At 49.7% G+C, this 24700-nt stretch overlaps 2 protein-coding genes and 1 long non-coding RNA gene across 19 annotated transcripts in view; 1 reads left to right on the forward strand and 2 right to left on the reverse strand.

Moving 5' to 3' along the window:
* Positions 1-320: 320 nt before the first annotated feature.
* LOC147042788 (rho GTPase-activating protein 7) lies at positions 321-21053 on the reverse strand. Of its 7 annotated transcripts, none has more exons than XM_085935192.1 (19): positions 20813-21053; positions 18706-18815; positions 7361-7432; positions 7142-7223; positions 6691-6754; positions 6175-6629; positions 5878-6031; positions 5457-5780; positions 5035-5366; positions 4801-4968; positions 3617-3779; positions 3350-3548; positions 2960-3019; positions 2660-2873; positions 2465-2579; positions 2207-2389; positions 1888-2114; positions 1091-1267; positions 321-1002 (listed from the first exon to the last, which is right to left on the reverse strand). In XM_085935192.1, the coding sequence occupies exons 2-19, from the start codon at positions 18812-18814 to the stop codon at positions 894-896; spliced, it is 3207 nt and encodes a 1068-aa protein (XP_085791318.1). In that variant the 5' UTR covers position 18815; positions 20813-21053; the 3' UTR covers positions 321-893. The 7 variants fall into 7 exon arrangements, with proteins under 7 accessions (XP_085791318.1, XP_085791316.1, XP_085791314.1 ...); XM_085935190.1 differs by having other exon boundaries at positions 20725-21053; XM_085935188.1 differs by lacking the exon at positions 20813-21053 and adding an exon at positions 20611-20743.
* Positions 20193-22175, forward strand: LOC147042789 (uncharacterized). Its single transcript, XR_015068606.1, has 2 exons — positions 20193-21529; positions 21615-22175. It is a non-coding gene; the product is annotated as an uncharacterized LOC147042789 (long non-coding RNA).
* sgcd (sarcoglycan, delta (dystrophin-associated glycoprotein)) overlaps positions 21960-24700 on the reverse strand; it is a 78247-nt gene continuing 75506 nt past the window's right edge. For all 11 annotated transcript variants that reach the window (XM_085935198.1, XM_085935202.1, XM_085935196.1 and 8 more), the window contains one exon: positions 21960-23784. In XM_085935198.1, coding sequence (XP_085791324.1) covers positions 23593-23784 — 192 coding nt within the window. In that variant the 3' untranslated portion in view covers positions 21960-23592. The remainder of the gene's footprint in view (positions 23785-24700) is intronic.

Genomic DNA, 24700 nt, shown 5'->3' on the forward strand with positions numbered 1-24700 from the left:
CTGGTCATTAGAACACAGCTGTTAGCGTAGCCGCGGAATGGAAGCGTGACATTTTGGTAATGATGCATTCAAAGTTATTTGTGGCCAATTCCTGACCCAGAGGCCAAAAAGTACAAAATCTGCATCAACTAGGTAGGTTCCTGCTGATGAATGCGTCAGGGCTCTAGTGAATTGGGGTTAGCAGTTTTTTTTTTTTTTTTTTGGGGGGGGGGGGGGGCGGGGAGGGCTCGCCCAATGTGTCACTTCAAGCTGTGCTCTACATGGGAGGGTAAAATTTTATTTTTGAAGAATTGTTACTTGTGGTCCCTTCCTCAAAAGCACGACCACATTTCTCCTTCGCTATGACAAAGTCCTCTTATTCATCTACTGATTTATTTGTCAGTTTTGTCACGTGTGACACGGGTAGATTAAAACGTCTCATCTGGGATGAAATCCAGATCTATGGAAAAGGGATGCAAATGAGGTGCGAAGGACTGACACCAGAGGTGACTTGTTTTGATGCGCCGTGGGGCGGGACTGACACCTTAATGAAACTTGTTTTCTTTTCTTCTTCAAAACACGCGTGTGCTTTTCTGAATTCCCTCCTTTGAATGTTGCTTTTTGGATGTATTTACTATACATGTGGACTCTAACCCTCAAGCGGAACCCTCTCCCCCTCTTTCTAAAACAATCGCTTGGCTTGAATTCTATTCTTTTGCCTCGTAAATAAGACAAAGCGGTTTTCTCCGAGAAATAAACACCTTTTAATCAGACTCTTAGCTCTGATCACTTGCACTCCCTCCCTCCAAAGCTTATAAATATGTCTTACTTGTGTACATTAAATAATGGAGAGCGTTCCATTCATCTTTGTTGCTGTTCAAAATAAAATGAACAATCCTTCCCAGCGGGCGTCCTCAAACGCTGGTCTCGTTGTGCCGGCCTTCGATGGACGCTTTGATGGCCAGCAGAGAGACGACCATGCGATGTCCGCTCACTTGGCGGTGCCACGCCGGAGAGCGCCCTCTAGAGGACGACACAAGAAACGTTTGAGGGAGGAGTTTCCTCTCAAACGGGCTACACGGCGGAAAGTGGATCTGCAGTTCCTGCGTACCTGGTATCGGTGCGGCACAGGTGCGTGAGGCGGCTTTTGCCGGCGGTGGCAGCGGCTTCCAGAAGGTAAAGGCAAGCGTGCGTGTGCACTCGGACGCCCTCCGGTGGCACGTGCGGGTGCTGCGTGGACACGGACGACACGTAGAGCGGGTCGCGAGTCGCCTCCGGCTGCCACGTCCTACGACGGCAAGCGTTGTTTTTGAGATTTGGATAGAAAAGAGTGAGAAAACGATCGAGCGGTATTTTTGACATTGGAAACAGAATGACGATCAAGCGGTATTTTTCACATTGGAAACAGAATGTTGACTAAAATGGCAAGAGGAACAGACGGGATGAAAGCTTTTTCCCCAGAAAAGAAAGGACATTCTTCGATAGCCTTCCGTACAATCAAATGTCACATCACAGACAATTGTGCCCTTGCCATCATCTGAAATCATCTCATCAATTAAAAGGCCTTTATGTTTTCAATGCGTCCGCCTAAACGATTGGCGCGTGATGCAAATGCGCTCGGATGTTTCCTTCCGTGTGATTCCAGCATAAATAAATAAATAAATAAATAAATAAATAAATAAATAAATAAATAAATAGTCTGACTGACTCAGAGGTAACACAGAGTTCATTTATGCGCTGACAAAAAAACACGGGCGGATGACAAAAGCAAACACACACACGCTGTCAAATCTCATCTGACTGCAGGCTGGGATTAAATATTCATCAGCCTCATTCACGCAAAAAAGAAACGAAAAATACTCCCTTTTCTCTCGCAGACGGTTTTGGATTCGATTTGTTTTTTTTTACCTGAGCAGCAGGTGTTCCCGCGGCAGGCAGGAGGCCAGGCCAACGTCGGGGCCCGGCCGGAGGTATCGGTAGACGTGGGCGCGCTCGCCCAGCGTCTGGATGACGGAGCCCCGCCGCGCGTCGTCCTCGTCCCACGGTCGCTCGAGGAGCCGGCGGAGCAAAACCTCCCGGCCGGCATCCACCTCCACCGAGACGCGCCACGTCCACAGCGGGCAGCCCCACCACGTCTGTCAGCCGTCACAATTTGAGAAAAAAGCGTGAAATGAAATCTGGTCAAAGTCGCCAGCTAGCTAGCTGTCTGTCTGTCTGTCTAAATGACCTTCTTGACGCCCAGCTCCACGTTTTCGGGAGCAGGACAGCTCTCCCAGCTTCGACCTTTGTCCTTGGCTTCCTTGATGAGGAACTGCGTATTCTGCTGGAGCTTCCTCAGGTTCTGCTCCAGCTCCTCCTCCCCGATCGGCTCGTCAGTCGCAGCGGCGGCGCTCGGCCAAAACTCCGGAATCTACGCGAGATCAAAATAGAAATTCAGACGGAATCTTCCGGCGAACTACCCGAAGGTTGTCTGTATGCGGGCTACCTGGAAAAGTCTCTCCGCTTCGCCGATCATGTTGGCCAGGCCCTGCGTGGCGGCCAGGTTCTCGCTTAAGTCGCGTTGGTCCGGACGACCCAGACTGTACTTCCTGTGACTGGATCTGGAGAGGCAACGACACGGCAGAAGAAAACCCAAATGAAATCAAACCCTCAAAAGTGTTTCTACCGTCTGCAAGGGAACCTTTTGGCGCCGGCGTCCCTCTTGAGGGCGTTGAGGTGGAAAAGCGACGGCGCGAGGCAGACGGCCACATTGGTGGGAGTCATGTGGTTGTCGTCCACGCAGGCCACCACATCACGGAGGAAGAAGAGCAACGTCCGCAGCGCCTCGCGGTTCTCGTCCGGCAGCAGCAAGACGGCCGCCTGGGCCGCCGGCAGCTGTTGATCTTTGGGGAAATCTGCAGACAGCGGCGGACGGACGGACGGACGGGCGCACGCCTTAGCTTTCTGCTCCATGCCGCTCAATAAATCTTTTAGTGCTTACAAAGTGCAGCGCGCGTGCCACTTCTCCAAGGTGAGCTCAATTTGTATTCTTCTTCCAGTACTAAAAAGTTTGTCAAAAAAGTCACACTTTGACATCCAATATAAGGCCTCTTGTTGTGGGAAACATTTGCGATGTGTGAAAATGCTGAAACGTGCTGAAGAGTTTCAATTGTGAACGGGAATGCAAAAGAAAACTCGTAGCGTGGGTGACGTGAATTTTTGGAATATGCTCAAACTGGAATGGTTGGTGCGAGTCGACTGAAAAATGTGAATGCACGTTCAAAAGATAGAAAAAACATTTGATTCGGTTCAAATTTACAGCTGAAAAAAAAAATCGGAATTTCCGACCTCATCTTGTAAAAATGACACCAAGCGCTCACTACTCACTCACATTGGTAAATGTGTAGGAAGGACTCGCAGAGCTTGAAGGTGAAGACGGGCTCGGGCAGGTCCCGGAAGTACTGCTTGACCAGGTCGGCCACGTCGAACGCCGACTGGCCGTCGTAGGAGAGGCCGTCGGGGTCCGACTCCAGCGTCTCGCGCAAGTGCTGGATCCGAGACTTTGAGCCCGACTTCCGAAAAAGACCCACCTGAGGGCGGGCACGTGCGCACAAAGTTCAAGCGCTCCATCTGGTGGCGCCGCTGAGGATTTTCTCACCTGGTCCAGACATTGCGTCCTGAGGTAAACAAGCGCCTTGAGGATGCCCGGAGGGAGGGGCGCTCCTGTTCGTTGCACGTTAACCAGCAGGGGAACGCCGAAAACCGGCCTGGCCTTGGCGGGCGGCGCCTTGGCCTTCCTCACCGTCGCCTTGGGAAGGCTCCTATGACCAAAAGACGTACGTACATCGTGATGATGAGACGCTCCCTTTATTCAGGTGGAATTTTATTTGCGCTTTGATTTTTGTTCTCGTAAGCTATGAGATCAAACTGCTTGGACGGTGGCACAGGAAATGTGGCCCAATATGGTTCCTTTGAAGGAAGAGCCAAATGAACCGTGTGTGCGTGTCCCTGATGGCTAAAAATGTGCAGACCGGGAAGAAAGAAAAAAAACATGCTCAGGAAATGATGGAAGAGGATCAAAGACTAGGACATTTCAGGACATTTTTTTTTGGGGGGGGGTCGCTTGTAATCGCTAATGAATCTCTCACTGGGCTCATCATCCGGTTTCACGGCGGTGCCTTCCGGCGCCTTTTTCACGCCCGCCACCGCTGTCATTTCCTGAGTGGCTCCGCCCAGAATGAGCCGTCTTCCTAAAAAGATTCTTTTTTGCACTTTTGGCTACAAGTTGTGCGCGATGGCCACGTCCGTCGGCTCTTTGTGAAATCCCGCCACAAGCCTTCTCAAAAAATGCCCTCCTCAACAGATGCAGACACATTTGTAAGATGGGCATGTGCGCCAGCACCAGGCTGGAATCAAAACAGGATTCAAAATGAGAGCGCATCCAAAAGAGAAACTGCTGCCGGGACAACTCGAATTGTCTGGCACTTTCAACTCAAATGTTGATGTTTCATTAGGACGTACTTGGCAATTACTGATTTGCTCCTGAGGATTTAAGAAGAAGAATACTCAGGATTGGTTGGTGGTAAAAAACAAAAACAACCAAGCAGCCACAGGTTAGTGGCTTCATCCTTGTTACGGAATACGACTGTATCTCCAGCGTGTGACTTCTCAAAAGTTTCTTCCTTGGAAAAAATCTGTTGCTGTAATTTTCCAGCCTCTAGCCCGTCTGCACCTGAGCCCTGAATAATGGATGCCTTTTCCAATCAGGCTGCCTGAAATATGTATTTAGCCGTCCGTTTAGCCCACGCGGCGACACAATTCTCTTTTTGTTTACAATCTTACCAGCTCCAACCTTGCTTGCTGGACGGCGAGTGCTTGTCCATCAGGGCGGTGAGTTTGAGCAGGGCCAGCTTCTGAAGGAGGGCCAGCTGGGAGGCGGACTGCTTTTCCACGCCCGGAGCGGCTGGCAAAGAGGGAAAGCTCTGCTCACTGGACCGGCGCAGCTGCCGACTTGAAACGGAACAAAATTACACTTAATGTGAAAATAAATGTCAAAAGACGTCAAAGGTTCCTCACCTGCTCTTGACTCGAGGCGATCTAGTCTTGGACTCGTCCTCGCTCACCGACGACTTGTCGCAGCTCTCCTCCTCCTCCTCGTCGTCTTCCTCCGATCGCTGGACCTCCGGGGTTGGGGACGAAGAAGGGCAGGGGGAGGCGGCGGAGGAGGAGCCGTCGGCGGGCGAGTCGTCGGTGCAGGAGGAAGTGGAAGAAGAGGCGGAATCTCGCCGACCGTCGTCTTCGGACAGACTCTCGGTCCAGGTGGAGACCAGTTGCTGCAGGTCGTTGATCCTTTCCAAAACCGTGTCCAGGGCCGAGAAAACGTCCTCGCCTCCCAACAGTTGAGATACCTGACGGCCAAAACGGAAAGACGCATGAGGAGCACGGAGAAGCCCCCAAAAAAATCAAGTGGCAAAGAAGTCTCAACACACAGGACCGACCTGGTCTCCCATCATCCTCTCCACGTCGCTAACGCTGTTGCCCCCGCTTTGGCTTTCAGACAGCTGCCGCTCGTCCGGCACGTTGTCGTAGATGCTCAGCCTGTGGTCGGGCGAGGAGGCGTCGAGCGCCGCGGCGCCCCGGCGGCAACCGCGTCGTTGCCGGTAACCGTGGAAGCTGCCCGTCCTCCAGTTAACAGAGGATTGATCCAGGAGGGCGTGCTTGTGGGCGAGGGAGGTTGGAAAGGTTCCCGGTTTGTGCCCGTGGGGGATGTGGAAGAGCAGGCTGTCGTGGCTGATGTTGTTGTTGATCCGGTCTTTGTAGTCCTGAAGGATCAAAGAAAGGGTGGAGTCCAACTTATGCACATGATGTGGAGCCTGACTTGAATTCTCCCCAAAAAAGTCAGCCTATGTCTCAACTGACCGTGGTATGGTTGTCGTCGTCGTCGCCGGCCATTTCGCCGCGTTTGCAGTTACTGCGGACCCGCGTGACAGGGCTGGGCGTGCTAACAGCGCTGCTGCTCTCAGAGTGGCTGTTGCTGCTGCCGCCGCTGCTCGTGGCGTGCGGCGACGCACGGCTAGGAATAAACAAAAAAGAAAGGGCAGCTTGGAATTAGAACTAACTGCAGGAATTTTATGATGGCGTGGTCCTGCAAAGAGAATTCTTTTATTTATTTATTTATTTTTTAAATAGGAGCCAGCCCTGTGGAAGAATCCTCACCTTCCTCCCACGGACCTTGGGACCATCCCGGCCAAATGGTTCCTCGGTGGAGAGAGGAGGCCGGTCGTTCCTCTCAACCTCAGTTTGTCCATCTTCCTCAGAAGGCTGGTCCCCTTTTTGCGGGGCGGTCTATCCATCAGGACGCATGCTTCCAGACTCACGGTGGACGATCCTCCGCCGCTTTCAGGTGACGGGGGTCCGCTGATGGAGCACGGAGTCTTGTTTGAGGAGGAGCAGCGCGAGGAGCTCCGGCTGGCGGCCGAGTCGTGGTCGGCGCCTTCTCTCGGACTCTTCCCGTTTGGCCCTTCGCTCTCGGTGCTGCCGGAACTGTGAACGGAGCTGACGTCGTCCTGTTCTGTCGAGGAGTCCAGGCGGCGCCATTGTCGCATCCGCCTGTCGTGGGTCCACCTGGGGCTGATGGCGCAAAAATCGTCCTGGAGAATGTCTTCGTCGCTCTGAAAGAGGACGCAATCGTCACGTAGCGAACCCGTTTTCTTTTCCTTCTCAACGACTCACTTGATATTTGTCCCTCGGCAGGTCCGGCCTCATCTCGGCACATTTGTTCAACGTGTTCAGACGCCTGCAAAGCAGGCATGGGAGATTCAGGTCACCGCTACTTGGGCTAAATGGCTAGCAAAACAACAAACGATGCTTTTGATTCCAATGTGCCGGTTAAAGACGTCGGCGATGACGAATTTGCTCTCTACGTATCATCCACTTTGACTTTTATTAGCTCCCGTCGTTAGCCGCTTGTTTATTTCACTGCAGGCAGTGAGCGTCTGGTGACTTATGTCGTACTTATGGCGCCAAAACACAACTTTGCAGCCGGGAGGGAGAGAGCCGCCGTATCAAATGTCATTAAAGCCGAGCGGGGAATGAATGCAAGCCACGCACGGTGATTTGCAAAGTGGTTCCCAAAGTGGCATTCAACGCTGGTGTGTCATTATAAACCATTCGTCAACGCTACCTGCAGAGGGAATCCAGAGCGTCTTTATCCAGGAAGCGGTGATCCCTCTTGGCCAGCTCCACGTCGATGGGAGACCTGCAGTCTGAGATCAAGCTTACTTTTGGACTCCAATTGCACTTTTTCAACTCCACACAATTTGAAAACCATCGTCGGGGTCGAATTTGCTCGGAGCCGTCGTCGGAAGTAGCCTCGAGATCAAAATGGAGGCAGGTGATTTACCTTGGAACGATTGCGCGTATTGAGGGAAGCCGGCCGCTCGCAGCCAATCGCAGGCCTCCTTGGCTTCCATCTCTGCAAAGAAAGAAAAACAACAACTGGACTTTCACGCTTTAAGAGAACAAATATGTGGACTTAATCGGTCGTCTCTTTAGGAGCTTTGATTCAATTGGTCGTTCGTTGGAAACGACTTGGGGGCGCATGCGGGCGAGTCATGATCTGTGACAATTCGACTGGCGGAGAGAGCCAACTCGGTCCGAAGGTAACAATTGAAAAGACGTCCGGAAATATTCGTGAACTCGAGCCTATGGCAACTTTTTCTCTTTAGCAACGATTGGATTTTTTTTAATGCTCGACTGGCTGCCCCGTGTTTACGGTGAAGTCAATCTGTGACTATTCTGCTGAAGAAATCTTTCTTCCAATGTTACGCCAATTGGATTACGATTAAGACTGACTTCAAAAACATAAGGGCGTGCGCTCCAAGGAAGAAATAAATAGATGGTTGGGATATTCTTAAATCCTGGCCCAAAACAAAATGGCGTATGCGTGTCGAGCGAGCGCTTTGCTGATGGAGGCGGGGCCACGCCGCTCAATCGCACATCCAAATCTCTTTGTCGGAGCCAGAAGGGGCCGGGCCACGCCACGCCAGACCGCAACTTCCTTTGACACACGGTCATTTGGAAAAAGGAAGAGGCCTTTAGCGAGCGCGCTAATAGCCAAATGGGAGGCGGGCAGATAGCGTCGCTTACATAAACATGGAACACCGAGGTCATTGTTGTTTCTGACAGTTTTGAAGTGTTTTCTTCCTACAAATGTCCCCAAGTGAGCGCCAATGGCGTCATTTTCAAGCTAGGCGCCCTCCCGCTATTCTTTACGTGTCCATTTCCATTTGACTCTCTTACATAACGTGCCGTCGGTCGAGATTCGGGGGCGACGGTATGGCACCTCGGAGCGGCGCTTTTCATCTGCAATCTTCAAAGTCCTCGACTCGGAAAAAGGTCAAGAGGTTTTAAACGGGGACTGTGTTGGAGGCCTAATTGAAAAGGTGTCAAAAAGCAATTAGAGTGCTGTTGTGCGGCCATTTTGTTTTTTAAAAACGGGATAAAGTCAAACACACAAATTGCGTTCAACTCGGGGTGTATTTTTCTCAGACTTTTTCCACATCCTGTTACTTTCTTCAAGACAAAACAGCATGCAGAAGAAGGAGCAAAGGGTAGCTTATAAAAACAAAAAGCTTTTCCAAGGGCATCTAGCTGACCAAATTCAAAACACGATGAAATCAGCCTTTCACAGGCCATTATTTTTTTTTTTCTGCATCTTTTTCATTTTTTTGCTGGCGATTAGTTTGAAAACCCGGAATATTAATTGGAAATTAAACTTTTCCATAATCCAAAAGGGCCTCAGAGTCGGGCAAGGTTATAAAAGGCATCATGTCCACACGGGAAAAGTATTTCATGTTTTTTAGTATACGTGAAACGGACGCAGCTGCCACTGCATTTTGAGCCAATGCTGGCCAGCATTCTAGTTGCCATCCGTTGCTAACAACACGGGTACAAAGTACACTGGCGGAAAGACAGCTACACTGAAAAAGAGTTAGTCGTTCCGTGCCAAGCTTTAATGAGTTAGGATAAAGCCTCCCGAGGTAGGGTGAAGCAAATGGGAGAGACGGCCGGAGGAATTTTGTTTTTCTCCAAACAAAACAGATCACAATGCGGCGCGGCGCGTCGTTGATTCCCTTCTGCGTTTGCAGCCGCTCGGCTCGACTGATCAAGACCGCTCCCGATTCAAAGCGACAGGAAGAGTCCAAATGTCGACACGGATGAACCGCTGACGGAAAAAGGAACAAAAGAACTAAGTCGGTGGGTGATGTGTCGGTAGTTGGCTCCAGAAGTGGCGCTCCCTTGAAAACTTTGGAATGTCAAAATCAAGACAAAGTAGAAAGCCATTTTCTTTTGATGAAGGAGCGAGGCAGAGAAGGCCCCCAACTGAGCTTCACTGATAGCAGAGAGAATGAATACCTTTTGCGAGTACATCATAATCTGGAGTTAGGTTGATCATTAGCGACGATGCTAATCTTCATTAGCCCGTCGTCTAGCTCACCAGACGTCCGCGTTAAGACAATTGGACGGAATCTTCCGGTTTGCTTGAACATTTTGGTCTTTGAATATAGAGACTCAGTACGTAAATAGATAAAAAGTCTCTTTTGGGCTCAGTTATGACCAAGTAGCGCTAGTTGCTAGCTAAATCACTGATGCGGATTTTATTTTACAGCCTTAATCAACACTTTTTAACATCAGCGATGGAAAGTGAAAAAAAGTTTCCTATATGAGCAAACAAGACGTTTGAGGAAACATTCACAGTAGCAAAGGCGGCATGGGCTTCTAATTAATTACTGCTCACGATGCTAATTAAACAGCAATCAGCCGCTTATCTCGCCGAGGCCTATTAAATAGCAGCCGTCTGCCATCGTGCACAAACATTGCTTTACGAGTCAAACGCATACTCACTTGGGATTAACATGCTTCAAGCTTGTAAGCAAACTTCCATTTGGATGCCACAAAAATACTCACTGCAATTTCAAAGCAAACAAAAGAGGCCTATCAAAAGAATGAAATCCCGAGTTGGAGCGAGGCAGAGCGGCGCTGATGTGTCGTTGGTGTTGCGCATCATGTTAAGAAAGTCATTGTTGGACATTTCCCCTCCCTGCCACTCCTCTTCCTTTGGTCAGGAGCAGACCATCTAAACAGGGAGGGGAGGGGGGGGCAGTGCCTTTAAAAATAACCCTTTGCTCCCAACATGAACATCGGCGGGGAATTTAGCAGTTAATATTTCTGGCTTTTTTTTTTTTTCCAGAAAGTTGAATCACTGCGGTCAGAGTGAGGTGTAGATGTCCTAAAAATAACCCTTTGCTCCGGACATGTGAACACCGGCGGGGAATTAAGCCGTTCATATTTCTGGCTTTTTTTTTTTTTTTCGAAAAGTTGAATCACTGCGGTCCGAGTGAGGTCAAAATCATTACCAGGAGCGCATTTCTCCAAATTCATCCCGAGACGTTTCGCCATTCTCGCAATGGGACGGCAAAGAAAAGGGCAGATCTAAAAACAGTGCGCGGTCGCTCGTACATTGAGCTGACGATTTCATCGCCTCCGATTGTACGATGAACAACAAACAGAGAAAAGAAGGTCGTTAAGAAGATTAGCGTTGAAAAAGCGACACTCAGCCAAAATGAGAAGGTCTCCAAATGGGCCGCCGAGTCCTCGGCACGACGCGTACGTCTTTGAGGTTTCGTCAGGTAGGCCATTAGTGCTAATGGCCTTCCATTTTGCGCGGAGGTGTTTGCATTGCAGCTTTCAAATGTGAATAAACTCTTAAAGGCTCTCGGCGAATCGCTACATTAATTTCCGAGCGGAGGGAGAAGAGTATCTCATCAACTTCTTCAGAGACTCACTTGTACGAGGAGGCTGTTTCAAAAGTTTCCGTTGACTTCCTACGCTATTTGCAGCTTCAACTCCATCTGTTACTGTTTTTTTTTTCTTCCCCAAATCTCATTGGGTGACAGAAATCAAAAAAGACAAATGGAGGTCAGAAGTCCGAGACAAGCTACGATTTTCTGAGAAAGCGACCACTTCCGACGCAATCCTCAACTTTGGCCTCCACGGTAAAACACGTCAAGACTGGGATTGATTGAAATTTGTCAGGGAAAAAAAAACCAACCCAAAAACCCCTCTCTCAGTGTAGAAAGGTTACACAAGACTGCATTTCCTTTTCCTGAGCCTGCTGGGCGTCAGAAGAGGAAGAATTCAACAATACTCCCAACGGATGGGAGTTCCAAAAGTGTGCGTGTGTGTGTTGCAGCCAGGCGGCCATACGCTTACAAGGGGACGTGCGTGATGTGTTTACCCCCCCCCCCCCCAAACTTCGCATGGCTGCTTACTTACTTGTGTGCTCTGGGGTGTGTCCCAGTTTACTGTTGTGTAAACCTGTGTGCGTGTAGTCTAATCTGAAGGCAGCCTCAGAGGCTTTGGGGCTCGGTATTTCCGAGCGGCTCGGACAGGAAGCGTCCTTTGGCCTCACCCTGTGTTACAGACGCTCCACGTACACGTCGCGCGACGTTAGCGTAGCCACAAAAGTGCTCCGATCTGGCCGCTCGCTAGAATACGACCAAAGTGAAAATAAAAAAACCTGTTGACATGTATCCAATTGGATGTTTAACCTCCACAATTAAGAGAAGTGGAGAAAAGCATTTCATAAAGACCACCACATCGCGGAAGCAAACCAACTCACCAGCCAAGGAGCACAAAACAAAGTGTCCTTGTTGACGACACTATAAATAGTGTTTTTGTTCGGGAGCTCGATGGAAAGGCAGCGGTGCCGGTGAGGGGGGCTCTGCGGGCTTGCCAGCAGCCCCACCTTGCCAGGATGCTGTTACCGGACTTTGGGCCTGATTAGTGTTTGGAAATTCCTCCCCATCCCAGTGAGTCAGGTCAGGTCAGGTCCCACCTGAAGCCAATTGAGGCTTGCTATGGTATGGGTCTGCAGTGGCAACACAGTACAATTCGTCACGCACACATACACCCACCACGGACTGGCCTGACAAAAGAAGACGCCAATTATTTGCCGCCCAATTGTCCTCTGGGAGTCGCAATAATTGAGTGAGAAAACGCCATTCTTTAAAAATCAACGGCGGTCTTCTGAGGCTCTCGGCAGCTTCTCGTCGTCAATCGTTCTTACTAAGTTACAAATATGAGGAACGCCGTGCCTCTTTGTGAAACCTTTGGCCGGCATACTTTCGGCTGGCACATGGGTGAAGCGAGGGCAACGAGAGGAAGTCTCTGCCGGTAAGAGCGCCAACCGACGCATAGTGAAGAACCGGCCCGCTCAGGAAATGCCTCTGTGATTCATCGCCGCCTTCCTGAGAAGGCCGCCTGGGATTGTTCTGCCCGTCATTTCTGCTCATCTGTCAGAGCGCAGAACTCATGTGTCCGATTTATCGGCAATCCCCCTCCCGCCGCCCGGCTTCTGAATCACGTCGCTCATTAACGGTCGATGTCAGATGATCATCATTCTCGACATCCGACACAATAACACCGAAATGTCCTAGTCAACAAATGAAACAATAGTCCGATACCTAAGACTGGTTATCTGGCAAACAGGGGAAATGCCCGGCGGGCCCCATTAGTATTTGCATTTTCAATCTAGCAAAGGTAACCCATCAACGTGAGCGAGAAAGCGACGTGGCAGCCAAGCGTCATCGGTCCGCCGCCTTCGACCCTGATGAGGAGAAACGGATTCAAACTTCTGCTCAGTTCAAGATTTTCTTCTTGGAAAACTGGACAACATAGTACGACTGTGGCGCGTTCCCCTCCCTGTAAAATCTCAATGTCAAATGTCCAGGGGACAAAGAAAAAAGGGGAGGGGCTGGCTGGCTGGCTGGCTGGCTGGCTGGCTGGCTGGCTCATTATCGACCATTCCTAATCCACGTGTGTCGAGGGGAGCCGCATTTAATCTCCAAATGTTTTTCATTGAGTCTTTTCGCCAATCCCCAGCAGTGTTCTTTTGGCAGCTTGAGGGACTTAACGGGAGCCGGGGTGATGATGGCGGACGGAGTTGGCCGTCTGCCCGGGACTTCACCTTTCGGGGATTTGGAGCACAAACTTGGCTGGCCGGCCATTAGCGTTGACGTCACTCTTCCGGGCACCAAATTGCCATTTTTGGATGGATTCGACTCCAGTGTGACATTGGCTGCACTTTGGAGCGCTAAACTGACTCACCGAGCACTGCAAAATGCCTTGGAATGCATCCGGAGACTTCTTTGAACGACGAAAAGACGGATTGCTACGAGAGAGTTGTCGAATCTGTCTGACGTTGGCATAGAAGCCAGATTCCCTAACGACTCCTGCGCACTGCAAACGGATCAATGCACTCTGCACACATTAGACCTAAAAAAACAACAACAACAACACAAGTTGTATAATTAATCATAGGTTGTTGTTTTTTTCCTTCCGAGCACAACTCGGCCAATCTAAAAGGTGACATCTGTTTGCACGCATCTCGCTCAAGAGGTCTTTCTGCCCCCGCTGAAAAGGTTAGGCCATCTTTCCCTATTGAGAATCATGAGTCTGAAAAGATCACCACATTAAAAAGGTACCATCGCCCGTGGGTGGCAAAGGTGGACGACGGCTAAAGGCACCATTATGCGCATGCATGGCACAGGAGGAGGGGAGGAAAGAAGCCCTTTACGCCGCGTCCCGTTCACATTCGATTTCCATTCACGTGGACGAGTCGAGTGAATGCTTAAGCCTCGTAAGTCAAAGTCGCCGCGTATTCCAAATAGGCCTACGAATAAAAGCCGAGCCCCTCCGCATTTACGCTTGACAGGCAATAAACACTTCCACGCACGATTTGTGCAAATACGATAAGCGTTATTGGCGGCGGCTGTCGAATAGCATCTATCTTTTGCTTACAGACAAACAAGGGCAACCTGCTGCAGGCTTAATTAGACATATTGTATGGATTTAGGCTAATGCTACGCTAGCAGACACTGTGTGGAACCAAATGATTAGAGCAGCCGGCACAATATGTGTGTGTGCGCGCATGGTCTTGTGGGTTCAAATAATAAAAACATCCGCCAACACAAAGGCTGGAAGTGGGTCACTGAAAGTTATTCTGCTGCTGCTGCTAGCGCTGCCGCAGCTCTTACTATTTTAGTTACGCTGCAGAAACAAAGATGATATTCCGCCACCGGTCAACACACTTTGCCAATTTATGACATTTTAGAAATCTATGAGGGTCCAGATTTGTTTCAAAATTCCGCTGATCGTTTCTGCGCTGCCGTGATGAAGTTCGGTGCACCGAAAATCTCCTTCAGTTCTCTCACGACCCAAGTCTTTCTGGGGGTTTGACTCTGACGCGACACCTGGTGGCAGGATAGCACTGCTACAGTGCGACACCAGCCACCGGGGCAGTACTATTTATTTATTTGTACTTGTGGGAAAGGTCGGGCCGGTTGGATGAGGAGATCCAAAAGGTGGATATGCTCGTAGAAGCCCAAAGGACACACGACAACTGAAGGGAGGGACACTTATATTAGTTTTCATATATATGTATATAAAAAAAGCCTTATCGTTAAATGAAACTCTGGCTTTCATCCATCTCTCCAGCTGTTGTTTTGTCTCCTGACACCTGCAATTTGGTCCCGCCCTCCTCCCTCGTCCGACCGAAACAAATGGATTAGCGGCGGCCACGGAAAGCAACCATTGTTGAACCATTGTTCAGAGGCCCACTCGCCGCTTTCCCTTAAAGCCGGAGACAATGGGGCCATGGTTAAAGGGGCCCCCGCCGCGTCTCTCCGGGGGAGCTTTTGAGAGACGGCTAATGGACGGAGGACAGAAAATCGAAAGCATCTCGCCAGAGGAGTATGATGAGAGTCAGTTCACAGAAGCCATTAGCATCGGGTGTCATTGCCACGTTCACATTTTGACACTGAGGCTCCGTTTGTTTTTTTACACACTCGACCACAGTTGGGGGCTCCGTTGACCAAGACAAATGGAAGGAAAATCGGAAAATTGTGTTTTGACATGAAAACAAAAAACAACAACAAAAAATCCACACGTCTTCGTTATTAGCGCAACCTGGCCGCTGACCTGCCGCTGTTTCGAATCTTATCTGCGCCGCCTTATCTCGCCCGACACCACTCCTAAGCTGCTTCTGCGACTTTGCCTCCTCTCCTGCACTTCCCACTGCCTCTTTTATGATCCCAGCCTTTTACACCTTCCGATTCAACTCCCCGGGCGGCACAAAGGATCCCGGCAAACGGTTCTGGAGCGGCGATGACGGAGAGACCCGACCTGAGGCGAGGGTGGACAAAATCTCAGCCGGAGGAGACGGAGAAGTCACTTGAGTTGACAAGTATGATGAATGTGCAGAAAGATTAGCGGGAGCTAGCCGTGCGCCGCACCAGATCATCAAGACAAAAAAGAAATGGAAGGTTGATGAAATCAAAATAGACAAATAAGAGAGGGATGGAATACGAATCGTTTGTTCAAGTAAACATAAATAAATAAAATGTTTATGTGCGAGACAGGTGCAAAGTCAATTTAGGTTCCTAATAGAGTTTTCTGCCCAAATGGGCCGTTGATGAAATCTAAATCAGAAATGAGTTAAGTGCAGAGTTGGAAGCGTTTTTGAAATCATGTTTACACAAAATGGGTTACAGATTCAAGTCAATTAGCCACGGCTTAATGGGCCGCTAATCAAGTCAAAGCAAAATGTGAACGAGAAAAGAAGCAACCGGGAGCATTTTTTGGAAAACAGACACGTGCAAAGTCAATTCATTGAGTGAGGTGGCATCAAACGGGTTGACGCAAAGATTCACGCAAATAGCAAGAATTCAGGCTTGCCTAGCTTGTGTTTACCATGGAAATCATAATATAAACAAACCAGTTCAGTGCTTACCCAAATTTCCCTCCCATCAAAGTGTAAACAAAGCAAACGGCGAACTACTAACCGTAACGGATTCCAAATCGCCCCCCGTGCAAATTAGGCAGCAAAAATGCAAATGATTCTCGCCTCCTGCCTTAGCGCGAGAGCCATTTTGGTACAAGTGCTGCTGCTGCTGCGTTTCCATTAGGGGAAAGGAAAAAAAGGGATTGATTGCTGACTGCCAGCGAGGCAGGTGCTGTCAAAACAGTCGAGCTGGAATTCAGTCAGCCACGCGGACGCGCACGGCTCCCGCGGCACATTTTGACATGGACAGATTCACACCAGTGTTTCGCTTTGGGAGGTCCGCCATCAAAGAAAACAATGACCGTAATGAGACGGCTGCGTCACCTCGGGATGAAACGTAACGAAAGCCTCCGAGAACGTTTTGAAGACCAAATCGTTTGAATTCAATTCGGTCAAAGTGTCAAGTTGATTTCATCCATTTTTACGTGGAGTCAGTTGTTGATTCACAGCACGCTTTCTATCGCCATTCCAAACCAGCAGAGAAAAAAGGATCCCGCGGTTTACGACGGATCCCCGCCAACAAAGTGAAAAGGAGGCCAAAGCGACCACTCCGCATCTGACTCCCGTCCAAACGCAAATAAGATTTGTTTTTTGCTCAGTCCAGCCGCGTCTCTGGCCCGTCAGCACAAATGACCTTTCTTTACACAAACAAGCTGCCGAGGTCTCCAGCGACACCCGCGACAACAAACGTGAGCGCTTCCGCCCGAGCGCTGGTCCGAAAGGAAATTTCCAATGACGACATTTTGCCCGGAATCTTGACTTGAGTCATGAAACGTTTGGGTGAGCTCCAACGTTTGCCATTGGGCCAACTAACTGCAAATGGAAAACGTGTTAACTGCAAATGGAATGTCGCCTAACAGGTGTCCGGCGCGAGCACGTTGTCTTCCTCTTTTGTCCAAAAATCACAAATCCCCGCTGCGCACGGAAGAGAACAAGCCCGTGAATCTACTTTGGATTATCAGCCGGCGCACGACGACAAACGCACGACCAGACTCGACATCTGGTTAAGGCTGTCGCCGTCACGTGGGAGGTTGCGTCCGACAAAAGAAAGAGCGAATTCCACGGAAAGGGGGAGACCTCCATGGTCACGGCAAGCCTTCGTCCATCCTACCCTGAGCTCAATGCTGAAAAACAAAACGTTTGGGTAAATCACTCAAAGATGCCCTATTTTCATGCTGGCTTTCACCAAACGTGAATCCTGTACATTTCTGTTCCAGATGGAGATTTTCTTATTTTACATCTGGAAATGGAGAGCGCAAGCTAAATCCCTTGAGGCGGAATAGGGAAAAATAAGAGAAAAGATCTGAGGCGGGACGGGGGGGGCTGTCACGTGACGGGCGGCCGTGCTTAAAACGCAATCCAGGCGGCCGTGACGACGGCTCCTGAACCAAAACGCTTCCCCAAATGACTTTGTGACGTACCGATGGGATAAATATTGCGTCGGAACGCTGGCGACACTCTGGCGCCGCGTTTTGGCGAGCCACCAGAAATCAATTCAAATATTCCTAATCACAAAGGTTTGCAGCTCATACCGCCTCGAGCGGTACATGGGCAAACGTCAGCGGGAAATGTTTTGGGTCCCCGTAGAGGAGGAAGCGGAAGCGCGAGACGTCCGTTCGCACTGGATGTTTGCCGCGGGTGGGTGAAGGTTAATTACGGACATTGAAAGCAAAGGAAGCGCTTCAGAGGCAACGGCGCGCGGCAGCCTTATAAAACTGGGATTGAAAGCTTCCCGTCCATCGTATTACCACAGAAGAGCGCTACCAAGTACAAAAACGAAAAAATGGGCCATCTTTGCAATCGTTCCAGCTTTCTGGAAAGCGTCACAATGTCGCTGGACGGCTGAGGTTACACAATGTTTGTTTAGAGCGCCGCTGCGGGTCAGAGACCTTATTTGGAGGAGGAGACGGCGAGAGGATGAAGAAGAGGCCACGGGACACGGTGAGCAGATGACTAATAAAGCTGTTTTGCGAGCCGAGGACAATCGTGAGCTTTTTGCTCAATCTCCTCAAGCCGTCAACAAAAAGCGCACAAGGCTCACTCCAAAGCAACCCAGTCGCTAAAACAAAAGCCACTCCCACCCATATTGAAATCGGGCCATTCGGTTAAGGCTATGTGAAGGACCATGGACGCTTTCAGGTCCGCTGCAAGCATTTATGAAGAGAAACTAAACAGCTCCATCATCACTTATTATGCATTTCCTAGAGATGGCTCGAGGCGCGACCACGCTCGTGCATAATGAGGCCGGGCCGCGGCCTTGGCGACCGTTCTTCCGACGACTTAACAGGCCGATGGGTCGGCGTCGCCAACTGGAGGCGCTGTCAATTTTCTCAGGCAGGTAGGCGGCCAGAGCTGTGAGCAGGGAAAGTCATGGCCAAAACGCATTCCAAAAAAATCCAAGGCTTCATTTTCATCACTCGCTACGTCGATTTGTGATTTTTTTTGCGGGTTGCCACGCAAAACCTCCACCGGCCTCGGGATGCCACCCGCAGCGTCAAATCAGTCATGAGACGCTCTTATGGATGTGCCGAGCCTCACGCAATGACGTTGCATACTAGAAAACGACGGTTCTTTCTCGGACTTTTCAAGTTGCTCCTCCGATGACAATTTCACGTATGGTTACCGCTTCATTAAAAAACTTAACAGCCCAAATAAAACTTAAGGTGCCGAGCAGTTACAACACAGACTTTCCATTGGGCAGCAATGATAAGGATGAATGTCTTTTACGTTTGTCATCTCCAGATATTTGGCACAGTTGAAATCATTCAAAACATGATGATTTTGTCACTCAAATCTACACCATCCACATCTGGCGGACAGTAGCGGTTGCCATGGCGACTCACCCCACAGCCGCCTCTCCCTCACGCTCCTCCAGAAGACGTCCCGAGCCTTGTGGGTGGAAACTTTGACGCGCTCGCTCGAGGACCTCCGCAGCGGCGTTTTCAGCGCCATACTGCAAAGAATGAATGGCGGAATAAGCGCACCGGTGGGTGAGCCTCCAAAGGCACGCGGACAGCGGCGTTTGCTCAGTTACGACTCAGGCTGAGGGGTCACTCGGACTGAGCTGGAGGAGGAGGAGCGAGGGGGCCCTGACACTTGATGCAAAAAGTCTGGATGTCATTTGTGAAACATCCCTGCTACGCCATCCCCCAAAAGGTCTTTGGAAAAGAATTTTGACCAATATTTTCTGCAAATTGTGACCTTTTTTGGCGTGCTACCAAAATGAACACGTATTAGCAAAGTTAGCAAATAAGCTACTTGATATAATTGACAAACAAATGCAAGTACTTTTTAGTCGTGAAGCCGCTTTTTTTTTTTTTTTTTTTTTTTTTTTCCACGCATACTCCGAGTGACCCTCTACTTAAGGACCGAGCACGAGTACATACTTTTGCCAGGGCTGCTTTAATCTCTGCCAATGCAATATGATTCACACATAGGGTAACTGTCATTTCAAATAATTGCAGAGGTGCAAATCTAAAGGCCACTCACAAATCCACAACAATTAGCATATGAAGGAAGGCGAGCGGCTGAATTGATTTTGGAATTTGCAGTGCACAGCATCATGATGCAGCACTTGATGGAAAAAGCACTTTACAGATGTTTAAAAATTGATCATCCTAGTAAGGAGGGCAAACTTTCGGCTTACCTCACGTCCTTTGCGTTTGGGTGTCAGCTTTATTCCCATGTTCAGCAGTGAACGAGTTGCATTGCGCCGCACTTCCGGTCCTGGTTGGCCAGGCCGGTGTCCTGTATGTGTTCTCGGGCTCCCTGCTGCTGCTGCCGCCGCCACACACCTGATTCAAATGATCAGGATTGTTATCCAGCTTCTGCTCATGATCTATCTGACCATTTCAATCAGGTGTGTTGCAACAGGGTGGGTGACCTTGAGAACATGCAGGACACCGCCCGCCCGGTGGCCCTCCCTCCAGGACCGGAATTGCCGACCCCTGCTATAGGGGGTGTAAATAGAAGATGGCACTTCGTGTTGACTTGTAACTCTTGTTCCATTTTCAGCAAAACAACACAAAAGGAAGCTGAGAAACACGTGGGGCGGCGTCCACAGTCGGCTCGGCTCGCCTCGGCTCTGACGCCGAAGTCGACTCGAACCCGTTCATCCTCCCGACAGCGGCCTCAAAATGAGGATTTTTTATTTTTATTTTGAGGCTCCAAAATTAGAAGCCTCAAAGCCAAAGTCGCTCCTTTTCCTACGATTAGGATTAGACTCAGCCTGGTGAAACGGCTTCAACCTTTGCCTCTCCCGGTGAAGGCAGACTGGTTGGTGGGAGACTTCTCTCCTCCAAACGAGACGTCAATGAGCTGCATCCCTGGCAGTTTTTGTTGCCAGAGCTCAGCAGGTCATGAAACTGCACTCGGTGCCACCGTGTATAAGTCGCAGAAATGGAGTTCATTCTGAGCGTGCCGATGGCTTGGATTTGCACGGAGTGGAGTGCAATCTCGGCGGATGTCACGTCAAATGATCACGTGCTTCAAGAGCAACGCTTTCACTTTGTTGTGTGCAATGCTCGTTTCCAGAGCAACACTTTCCCTTTCTTAACGCTTACAAACGCAGAATGGTCGGGGGAAGAAAAACAATCGGCTACTGCTAACCCAAACTGAAACAATGACAGAAACCCGATGACGAGACTGATGAATTAAAATGAGTTTTCAAATTTACATATTGTGAAAAATGACAACACCAATACTCTACAGCGGTACTGCATGGTTATGACATCTGCAGCTCCGCTTACCTTTTGGCTTTGGGTACGGTTCTAACGTGAATTAGCCCCGACTCTTCGCTCGGAAACACATTTGCCCAAATGGACGCGGAGCTGCTGGAGTCGGAGCGGTAATTGTTCACCCACCCGCTAAGCATTTTCCCGCTTGTTTAATTTCACACTTGATGCGTGGGCGGGCACTCCAGACACGCAGACATCAAAACAGTCCACTTGCCTTCATCTGTCCTCTTTGAAAGTGCGCTCGGGTTATTTTGTTTGTGGCGGGCACGGGCGCGCACCTTTCAAGGGCAATCTATGCGCTTGCGGCGGCCACGCAGCTGACAGCTCTTGGTGCAATGCCGCCATTTCGGAGGGGTGCCAAAGGGCCGACGGGTGGCGTGCTAGCGGATGGATGGGAGGGAGTGATGTCACCGCGTCTACCTTCACTACCTTCAAGTCAAATCAGCGTCAGGTGAGCGGAAACGGGGGCATCCGACAAAACGTGTAAAAGCGGCCACCAGAAAAATAAAGAGACCACTCACTGTGCTCGAGTCTCTTTTTTCTCTTTTTCATTTTTGACAAGCCCCCGGGATGGTTCCAATTGTTTTAACTGGCGTGATTGAATTTAGAATTATGCGGTGCATTCTCGATCCTCTGCCTAGAATGACAATATTAACGCCGCACCGACGAGCTGATTCTAACTGACCAATAAGACATTTAGGATGCATTCATCCATCCCATCCTTGCACAAGGCCCGTTCTGTTGTGTAAATACTTTTGGGGCTTACGGATGACAGTTGCAAGGTACTAACGCCCCTCGCCGCCCTCCTTTTTAACGTCCGAGCCAGAGAAAAAAAACACTGCGAGGGGAGCCCCCGAACGCTCGGCCAGACCATCAGAAAATCAAACGAGTCTCCAGATGAGCACCGCCGGCCGGCCGGCCATCTGCACGCGTAAACATCCCTCGCTTGCCGCATTGCATTTTATTTACGACGCCTTGGCCTTCTTTTGAAGCTAGCCTCCCCTTTCCATTTCCAGGGTTCCTCCGAGGTGACGTGCGCCGCCGGGTCCTGACGGGTAAACTCCCCGGACGGCTGTTTGCTTCCGCCGGCCGGCCGTTAATCCCACGCTTTGCTCGCGAAAGACTCGGCACGGAAGCTATTACGGAAGCAAGGAGAGAAGTGAGGAAAGAAAAATGGAAAAACAAATCCCCCTTGTAACCTTGAGGAAAGCAAGAGTGAAGAGACACAAGTATTGGGACACTTGGCTCAAAGTCGTGTGAAGACAGGCATGTATTCTTTATCCTCTACCAATAACCACCAGTTTAGCCAGTCACTAAATTGTGACTGAGAAGACGTAAGAAATAAAGACATGACTCCGATGGCCAGTGCGCGCATTGGGAACAATGCCTTTTTATTCTGGCACATTTAAAAAAAAAAAAAAATCGTCCAAGGTTGTCAAGTTCTGGACTGAGGAATAAACAAAAGAAAAAAAACCAAGCCCATTTCAATCCAAGCGTCGTTTCCCTTCTTGGTCGTCTTTTGAGTTTGGGCAGAAAAACCAAACCAAAGGTCAAAAGTCAAAGTAGCACACATTTAACACTCAGCACGCACACACAATTGTGAGAAACTGAACACGATTCAAATCAGAATGCATAACACAGAGTGTAGATTTGATTACAAATTGAAATAAAACCCTCAAATAGTGGCCATTTATTTATTGATTGATTAGTAGCTCGTCAACTCCCTCTTCTTGGTGTTGAGCGATGGATGCCTTATGAAGATCTCAATATGGCAAGCCGTGGCGTGGCGGCTCTTGTTTTATTTTCCATTTACGCATGATTTGAGGACATGAGATTTTGGGACATGATGAATTTCGGATGCTCGTTGCGTTGGGATGTGGAAGAGAAAGGCGGCAAGATGATGATGATGTGCTTCTTTTTGCCACAAGTGTAAGGCACAGGCGCACTTCCTCCGCAACCAAAATGTTCAAGAAACAAGAAGGGCTGACCACAGCTGGAGAACGCATCGCAGTCCAAACAATTGCCACCAAACTGGAGCGGAGATCGTGGCACGATGGAAAAAAAACAAAAAACGGGGACAATTTGGCACGAGTCGCATATTTTGTCGCAAAGGTGTCGCGTATTTTGCCGGCATGTTGGCTGGGCACACTCAAATCCCTCACCGCACCGCCCCGCACACCAGGCTCTTTGGGGTCGTTTAATCATCATCCTTTGTCTCAGAGACACTGAAAACTTGAGCGGGGTCTCGTGGTTTTACTACGCTGAAAGAAAAAGCCCTGACCTGGTTTCAAACCTTTTTATACCTGCCCCTCGTTTGGCTAAAAGCGCACGGACGGGAAAATACGCAAATGCTTTCAGCCCGCTCTCAAGCTTCCTGCGTTTTGAACAAGAATCGCAACCTACGGTCATTTATCCGGATGAGCCGAAATTGGAGCTTGTCACTTTGAGAGAGCATCCAGCATGATTACAATGTGCTTGAATGCAAATGCTTTGTGTTTGTTTCAACAATCTTTGAAAGATAAGATTAGAAAAATCAACAACGTTAGGCTGGCTGGCTGGCAGTCTAATACGTACATCAGTGGATCGTGTCGCGGTAAATCCTCAAAGCACAATTCCAAAGCCACGGACGGACGGGAGAGCGGCAAGGCTCGGCCACCGGCCCGATCGGAGTCTCTCACCTCTCCGGCCGGGTTCATGTGACAAAACGTGTGTATGGCAGTTTAGGCTCACGCCATTTCAAAGCAATTATTCCTCTTGGATATTTCCCAACAATCTGCCTGGAGCAAAGAACACAAAAAAACAAACAAACAAACAAACAAACAAAAAAAACAAACAAAAGTTAGTTTCAGTTAATCAAGCTGATTGAATTCCCAGAACATGACGTCATAAATACAGCGTCCAGAGGCTCCGCCCCCTGCCCCGCTTATTTAGAAAAATACGGATGGGGGCCTCGGTGATCAGTTCCCGTCCCGGGCGAGTCCCGCGTCTCTAATCCTAGAGGCAGACGTTGTTGCTGATTTGGCAGGTGGATCCGGTGCCGGCCTGGGAGAGGAAAAGTCTCCCGTTGGGGCAAACGCAAACCTCGTAGACCGTCTGCCTGGTGCCGGACGAGGAGGCGCCGCCGGCGGTGGACGCCTTGCCCTCCGGCAGACGCATCAGGCGGATGCGGCGGGCGTCCAGCGAGATCTGGAAGACCAGACGGAGAAGAGGCTTGTCAACAAGCTTGAGCAGATCAATCGGCAGATTGGATGGTCCTCCAATGGCCGTGTCCGGTTGGAAATTCACCTTGGCCCGGTCTTCACACTTTCTTTCTCTCTTTTTGATGGCTACCTGGCTTTACTGTAATTGCTCTCCTAGCTTCCGGCCGCCCGCTGCGTTTTACTGGGCCTCGCGCAATCACTCCAAAGAAGTTGTATATTTTTCATTTGAAAGAAAGACACTGAACAATTTTAAAAGGAAGGGCGTCACATGATATATCTAACATAATGTAAAAAATGTATGGAAAGGAGGATGTTCCAATTTGAAAGACGTCGGCATGACATTGTCGAGCGCTTGCAGATGCGTTTGCATCATTCTTCCCCTTTCTCATTTCCACTCGCTCCAAGCCAACATCGATTGCGGATTCCTGTGAGACGACTAAGGGTCTTGCTCCCGTCGCCCATTAAAAGTTAAAACGGCGTGCCCCGCGACGCCTGGGAAATGTCGCGCAACCTCCCCTCCTGACAAACGATGGGCTCGCCAGAGACGGATTGAGGCCGGCGGAGGTCGCCGCGTGGAGCTGCGAGCCAATCGGCCAATGGTCGCTCGGGGTTTGGATTCTCTGTCCCGATACTATTGTTCCCCTCCAAAAAGACAAATGATTCCATTCTTTAATTATGTGTTGAAAAACAATCTTATGAAATATGATGTTTTTTTGGGGGGATCCTTCCTTCCTTCCTTCCTTCCTTCCTTCCTTCCTTCCTTCCTTCCTTCCTTCCTTCCTTCCTTCCTTCCTTCCTTCCTTCCTTCCTTCCTTCCTTCCTTCCTTCCTCCCTCCCTCCCTCCCTCCCTCCCTCCCTCTGTCCCCTTTCTGTTCCCTCCCTCCCTCTGTCCCCTTTCTGTC

This window comes from Syngnathus leptorhynchus, chromosome 17 (genome assembly GCF_054491065.1).
Source record: "Syngnathus leptorhynchus isolate UIUO chromosome 17, UIUO_Slep, whole genome shotgun sequence".
Classification (NCBI taxonomy): Eukaryota; Metazoa; Chordata; class Actinopteri; order Syngnathiformes; family Syngnathidae; genus Syngnathus; species Syngnathus leptorhynchus.

What these genes read in the sequence shown, in the direction of transcription:
- LOC147042788 (XM_085935188.1), bottom strand. Translation starts at nt 20,735, where the DNA reads ATGCTTAGCGGGTGGGTGAACAATTACCGCTCCGACTCCAGCAGCTCC. An exon ending in TCGCCTCGAGTCAAGAGCAG is followed by an intron (nt 4,969 to 5,034) that starts GTGAGGAACCTT and finishes TTCCGTTTCAAG; the next exon opens with TCGGCAGCTGCGCCGGTCCA. An exon ending in AAGCGGAGAGACTTTTCCAG is followed by an intron (nt 2,390 to 2,464) that starts GTAGCCCGCATA and finishes GATCTCGCGTAG; the next exon opens with ATTCCGGAGTTTTGGCCGAG.